General features: G+C 37.1%; 1 protein-coding gene and 1 pseudogene across 3 annotated transcripts in view; one reads left to right on the top strand and one right to left on the bottom strand.

Annotated features, from left to right (window-relative positions):
• Positions 1-7,500, top strand: part of LOC118495060 — a 1,111,612-nt pseudogene that overhangs the window by 1,051,891 nt on the left and 52,221 nt on the right.
• Positions 1-7,500, bottom strand: part of LOC116058411 (diacylglycerol kinase delta) — a 42,184-nt gene that overhangs the window by 16,339 nt on the left and 18,345 nt on the right. For all 3 annotated transcript variants that reach the window (XM_031311242.2, XM_031311243.2, XM_031311244.2), the window contains one exon: positions 1,540-1,624. In XM_031311242.2, the coding sequence (XP_031167102.1) occupies positions 1,540-1,624 (85 nt within the window). The remainder of the gene's footprint in view (positions 1-1,539; positions 1,625-7,500) is intronic.

Raw genomic sequence — 7,500 nt, 5'->3', positions numbered from 1 at the left:
TAAGTCTTCTAGTCATTAAGTCTTCTAGACTAGTCTACATTTAGTCTTCTAGACATTAAGTCTTCTAGACTAGTCTACATTAAGTCTTCTAGTTATTAAGTCTTCTAGACTAGTCTACATTTAGTCTTCTAGACATTAAGTCTTCTAGACATTAAGTCTTCTAGTTATTAAGTCTTCTAGACTAGTCTACATTTAGTCTTCTAGACATTAAGTCTTCTAGTCATTAAGTCTTCTAGACATTAAGTCTTCTAGTCATTTAGTCTTCTAGACATTAAGTCTTCTAGACGTTAAGTCTTCTAGTCATTAAGTATTCTAGTCATTAAGTCTTATAGACATTAAGTCTTCTAGTCATTAAGTCTTCTAGTCATTAAGTCTTCTAGACATTAAGTCTTCTAGTCATTAAGTATTCTAGACATTAAGTCTTCTAGTCATTTAGTCTTCTAGTCATTAAGTCTTCTAGACATTAAGTCTTCTAGTCATTAAGTCTTCTAGTCATTAAGTCTTCTAGACATTAAGTCTTCTAGTCATTTAGTCTTCTAGACATTAAGTCTTCTAGACATTAAGTCTTCTAGTCATTTAGTCTTCTAGACATTACGTCTTCTAGTCATTAAGTCTTCTAGACATTAAGTCTTCTAGTCATTAAGTCTTCTAGACTAGTCTACATTTAGTCTTCTAGACATTAAGTCTTCTAGTCATTTAGTCTTCTAGACATTAGGTCTTCTAGACATTAAGTCTTCTAGTCATTTAGTCTTCTAGACATTAAGTCTTCTAGTCATTAAGTCTTCTAGACATTAAGTCTTCTAGTCATTAAGTCTTCTAGACTAGTCTACATTTAGTCTTCTAGACATTAAGTCTTCTAGTCATTTAGTCTTCTAGACGTTAAGTCTTCTAGTCATTAAGTATTCTAGTCATTAAGTCTTCTAGACATTAAGTCTTCTAGACATTAAGTATTCTAGTCATTAAGTCTTCTAGACATTAAGTCTTCTAGACATTAAGTCTTCTAGACATTTAGTCTTCTAGACATTAAGTCTTCTAGTCATTAAGTCTTCTAGACATTAAGTCTTCTAGACATTGAGTCTTCTAGACATTTAGTCTTCTAGTCATTTAGTCTTCTAGACATTAAGTCTTCTAGACATTAAGTCTTCTAGTCATTAAGTCTTCTAGACATTTAGTCTTCTAGTCATTAAGTCTTCTAGTCATTAAGTATTTTAGTCATTAAGTTCTAGTCATTAAGTCTTCTAGTCATTTAGTCTTCTAGACATTAAGTCTTCTAGTCATTAAGTATTCTAGTCATTAAGTCTTCTAGACATTAAGTCTTCTAGACATTAAGTATTTTAGTCATTAAGTTCTAGACATTTAGTCTTCTAGTCTTTAAGTATTCTAGTCATTAAGTCTTCTAGACATTAAGTCTTCTAGTCATTAAGTATTCTAGACATTTAGTCTTCTAGTCATTAAGTCTTCTAGACATTTTGTCTTCTAGACATTGATTTGAGGTGGGACAGGAGAGACAGGAAACAGCAGAATGTGACTTCCTGTTACCTCAGAGTCCTCGCTGCAATCCTCGGTGATGGAGGACGCAGAACGTTGCCGTGGAAACTTTGTCTCATAGACCATAATACTCCACCTGCATCAGGAGAGAGAGAGAGACGGGTACCTGTCTGTCAGTCAGAGTAACATCAGAACATTCCAGTTATTTTATTATAATATTCAGACTTTTATCAAGTTAATATATAAACGTTGTTATAACATTAACTAAACATTACCTTAAAGCTAAGATAGTGTGTGTGTGTGTGTGTGTGTGTCTAACATCAAATTAAATGCTATACTAAGAGAATGCAGCTCAGATAAGGAAGTCATTATAATGGGTGATTGTAACATAAACTGGGATAAGTCAGTTAAAAAGGCACTGGAAAAAATCAGGTTTATCAGATCATAACCTAATCCTCTTAGTTAGAAAACTCACAAAAACTCGGGCCTATATGTCGTCTAACGCAAAGTGCAGCCAATTTAGAATACCAAAAAGTGAATTACGTAATTATGAAAATGCAATTAAGAACATTAATTGGAATGAACTACTGTCTGGCTCAAATGTTGATGATGACACCCATGTGTTTTTATCCACAATTCAAAATATAACAGAACAATTTCTCAAGAAAAGTAAAGTCAAAGGTGACGGTAAATGTACTCTGCCCTGGATAAATGGTGATATACGGAAACTAATGAAGAAGAGAGACCTTGCTCTGCGAACATCTCTTAAGACAAAATTATTGAATGATAGACATATCTTCACTTCACTTAGAAATAAGGTAACAAAGGACATCCGAGCGGCTAAAGCTAATTTCTTTGTAAGTCTGATAGGGGAAGCAAAGGGAAATCTGGGACAATTTAAAAAAATGAACTGGAAAGCTGCCTAATGACATAACAAAACAGATAGAAATTAACGAATGGCTGCTGGTAAAAGGAGCTGTAGAAACAGCAACTCTCCTTAACTCTTACTTTGTGAACTCTGTTAAGGAAATAGTAAACTGTAATTATCCTGCACTCCAAGATTTACCATCTATAGATGCCTTTCAACCGGTCTTTTCTCTAACAGATGTCTCTGAATCTGTAGTAAAAACAACTCTGAACTCTCTTAAAAATTCCAAATCAAAGGATGTTTTTGGACTGGATGCCATGCTTATAAGAAGTCATACAGATACCTTAATTAAGCCAATAACAAAGTTAATAAATGCTCCAATTACAGAAGGGAAATTTCCGAAAGATTGGAAGTCAGCCATAGTTGTCCCAGTCTATAAAACAGGGGACCCAACTGATGTGAGCAACTACAGGCCTATTAGTATCTTACCAGTTGTCTCAAAAATTGCAAAGAAATGTGTTGCTGAACAAATGACCACTCATCTTAACACCAGCCCTTACACACTGCATCCTATGCAATTTGGTTTTAGAGTACCGTATTTTCCAGACTATAAGTCGCTCCGGAGTATAAGTCGCATCAGTCAAAAAATGCGTCATGAAGAGGAAAAAAACATATATAAGTCGCACTGGACTATGAGTCGCATTTATTTAGAAATTTATTTCACAAAATCCAAGACCAAGAACAGACATTTAATCTGGAAAGGCAAGTTATTCAGCTACACAATATCACACAGAACAACAGGCTGAATAGGTGTCCGGTATGTTAACGTAACCATTAACAGTTATTCAACTATACAATAGCACACAGAACAACTACCAGGGCGTGGAGACGTAACGGCACCGTTGACAAGCCTCTTCCGGCAGCACATTGTTCAAGCACCATATACAGTCTATGCTGTGGACTCGTTCCTCCAGCTCTGGCCATCTTGCTTTCAGCCCGCAATTAGCCGATTAGCTTTCTTTATTTTCTTCATTGCAGTAGGAGTCACCTTTTCGCCAGTCCCTCACAAGTTTCTCTCTCACTCCAAACTTTCATTGTGCTGCTCGATTACCGTTTTCGGCTGCATATTTTACTACCTGCAGTTTGTAATCTGCAGAATAGGATTTTCTTTTCTTTCTCAGTTGTCTTTAGGAGCAGCATATAGTTGGCACCTGACTATAAGTTGCAGGACCAGCCAAACTATGAAAAAAAGTGCGACTTATAGTCCGGAAAATACGGTATATCATTCCACTGAGACGGCAAATTGCTTCCTCCTGGAGAACATTAAACTTAAACTAGATAAAGGAGGTGTAGTTGGGGCTATATTCCTGGATTTTAAAAAGGCATTTCATACTGTGAATCATCAAATACTCATTTCTAGACAAGCCAATTTTAATTTAAAACTTTTTTTTTTTTTTTAAACTGCCGTGACCTAACGTACACACACACAGAACGTGGAAGGTGTGTTGATGCCAGAAGACACATTTAGGGTGTTTTCACACATGAAAGTCTGAACCAAGGTCTGGACAAAGGTTCATGTTTTTGTTACATTGTAACATTTGATCCGGTAAGTTTTGGTTTCACACTGCAGTTATGCAAGCGCACTAAAGATCTATACGTGACAAAACTACGTCCTGCCGTCATCACATACGTGAGCAGATACTTATAATTGATTGGTTTGTAGACAGGCTTCCCCGTCCTCTCGTCTCCTCTCTCTGTGTCGGAGTTTTTTCAGCTGACTGCTGCTCTCCTCTACTGCTGCGGCTCTTTTTGTTTTGTTGTGATGTTGAGAAGCAAGACACTGGAACTTTCTGGAGAATTTATTCAGAGACAAACGGAAACCTACACTGTACATTTACTACCACTTAACAAATAAACTGCTGATGTATTCTCTGCTCTGATAGCTGACAGCTGTCTGCTCTGAGCTCATTCACCGTCACTCTCTCATGTAGTCTACACACTAAGCACCGAGCTGTTCCTTAAAGGAGCTATTCCCCGGTCTTCTAACACAAGGAGAGCCTGCCAGAGCTTCTTCTATTTGGTCCGAAAGTCCGAACCATCCAAAAAATGCTTTCACACTGTAAACGAACCGGACCATGGTTCAGTTTGGTCCGGACCGAGACCACCTCTTTTGGTCGGACCAAAATTTGGTCTTTTGATCCGGACCGTGGTCCAGGGGAGGTTTCACACCTCTAATTTTGGTTCGGATCAAACTGAAAAGTCCGAAAGTCCGGACCAAATGAGGTATGTGTGAAAACGCCCTTAGTTTCTAACGAAGCTGGAGGCAGCAAAAAAAAAAACCAGCTGGCTAAACTGTTTAAAAATAGCGGTTTGTTCAGGACACTCCCGTCTGTCGCTTTCACGTCACCTTTTCGGCTCGCCTCAGCTCGTTTGGAACCTCGACTGAGGAGGTACTAAAAAAAGTTTTTTCGTAATGGAAAACCAAAAAAGGTGAGTAGAGTCGAGGCGAGTCCAGTAGGTACCATGTGATGGAAAAGCGCCATTAGCTTATAGGTAAATGATTTACCATCAATTTGTACACAGTGTGAAGTTCAGATGTATGCAGATGATACTATAATATATGTCCATGCAAAAACTAAAAAAGAAGTAATTCGTAAACTTAATTTAGCAATGGAAAATGTAACTACATGGCTTCAAGATTCTCACCTGTGTCTAAATGCTAAGAAAACTTTACACATTGCTTCAGATTGTGATCACAAAATCTGTGTGTCTGGTGAGAATATTCAAGTTCAAATATCTTGGTATTAGGGCTGGACGATTAATTGAAAATTCATCGACATAGAAATTCTGAAGCTGTTATCGACGTATTTTTCCCATGACGATAATTTCGATAATTTTTATAAAACTAAAATGTGACCTTTTTCACAAGACATTTTCATTTCAAGCAATGTGTGCCTTTATTTCAATTTTATACATTTTCAATAAATAGCCATAATAGTTCCCGCTTTGTGTGTTTCCTTCAATTATTTTAAAATCACAAAAATAAGCACCCTTGAATTAGAAAAAAATAAAAAAAATATTTAAAATTCAATATTTGAGCCTATTTACAGAACAAAGCTTGCCAAAGAACTTCGAGGACAAAAAAAGGAATCACAAAAAAATTTAATTATCTTTCATTTATCGTAATCGAGGTAAAATGTGCAATTAATCGTGATTTTGAATTTAGGTCATATCGTGCAGACCGACTTGGTATCATCCTTGACTCCAACTTGTCTTTCAAAAAACAAGTGAAAAAAGTAATCCGAATAACTAAATACAATATAGCCAATTTTAGGTAGCCTATATAAGAAGCTGCCTAACAACTTCAGCAGCAAAATGATATCTGGATTCAATGATTATCCCTCATCTACTATACTGTATGACAAGCTGGACGCAAGCAAAAGATACAGCCCTTAAGCCTGTTCTCTCTCTGAATAAACAGGCCCTCAAAGTGCTAGACAGAAAACACAATACTTATCATTAATGTAAAATTCTTAACAAACATGACATCCTTAGCTGGGAAAATCTAATTAAGTACTGTTATGGTTTTGATGTTGTGTCTTGTCTTATTGTAGTCTGTTTTCCTGTCATTGTGGTAGCCTGGTTTTCTGTCATGTCTTGTTTCCTTCTGTTTCCTGTTTAATTTTGATAGTCTGTTCTCTGTCTTGTCTAGTTTTACTCTCTGTGGTTTCCCGCCCTTGTGATTGCCGTAACGTGTTTCACCTGTTTCCCAGCCTTGTGTTCCTCGTTACCCTGTGTATCTAGTCTTTGTCTTCCCCTTGTCCTGTGTCAGATCATTTTGTGTCCTTGCCTTGTTAGTTTGTGTTTTTTCTTGAAAGTTTGCTCGTTCCCGTCAGTGTTCTCTGTGGTTTTCTGTGTTCGGGGTTTGGGATATCCTGCTCTCTGGTCTCTTCACTTTTAGAGTGAAGAGTCTTTTAGGGTACATACCCTTCTGGTATGTACCCTGGTTTTCTTTTGTTTAATACATTTTCAATCAACCAAACGCCTGCCTGCCACTCTCTGCATTTTGGGTCCACCTATTTCCTGCTGAACTTAACAAATACAATGACACCTGCCTAATGTTTAAGATCCTGAATGGCAAAGCTCCTCCACCACTCAATCATTTTATAAAACAAAATAATCCTAACAACAGACCCACTCAGTCTGCTCTGAGAGGGGACTGTGTAACCCCTTACAGGTCCAGCTCCTTTAGTCAATCATGCCTTTCTGTTAGAGCCTCTAATAGGTGGAACGCTACCAAATGAAATAAGAAACTGGACCACCTACTATAACTTCACACAGTCTCAAGGCCTGGCTCTTCCATAGTCAGAGTTGTGAACATTTTTAAACCAGTATGTTTAATATTATTGTTGTTATTACTGATGAAATGCTGCTAAAATGTCTGATGTGTTGATATCTTGCCCGGTATCAAATTTAGCTCGCCCTGCATTTGTTGGGGATGTATGAAAAATTAAATTGTATTTTAAATATTTTACCATCTTACCACACAGACAGAAGTCAACCAGATATTGGTACATATTATACTACACAGACACAGATATTAGTAACCCATCTTCTAACACCTTCTTAAGCCGTAGCAGCAGTAATGAGAAGATGATACTAGGCTACATCAGTCGTTAGGTTATAATATGTACTAATATCTGGTTGACTTCTGTCTGTGTAGTATAATATGTACTAATGTCTGTGTCTGTGTAGTATAATATGTACTAATATCTGTGTCTGTGTAGTATAATATGTACTAATATCTTGTTGACTACTGTCTGTGTAGTATAATATGTACTAATATCTTGTTGACTACTGTCTGTGTAGTATAATATAATATCTGGCTGCTTCCTGCTCCTCTGGTCTAACATCATCCTGCCAAAGGACTACAGTTGAGAGTTAGCCGGCTGGCTAACACTGGCCCAGTTACAGACATGCTGATTAATGTGTGATGTCCTTTATAAATAAAGAAATACAAATACAAAATCAGTTACCTGTCTCACCCCCTGTTACCTGTCTAACATCTTGGTGCTGGCTCTCTCCTGTTACCTGTCTAACATCAGTTACCTGTCTCACCCCCTGTTACCTGTCTAACATCTTGG

Source organism: Sander lucioperca, chromosome 5, assembly GCF_008315115.2.
Source record: "Sander lucioperca isolate FBNREF2018 chromosome 5, SLUC_FBN_1.2, whole genome shotgun sequence".
Lineage (NCBI taxonomy): Eukaryota > Metazoa > Chordata > Actinopteri > Perciformes > Percidae > Sander > Sander lucioperca.
The sequence above is the reverse complement of the archived record's forward strand: the minus strand, read 5'-3'. Positions and strand labels throughout refer to the sequence as shown.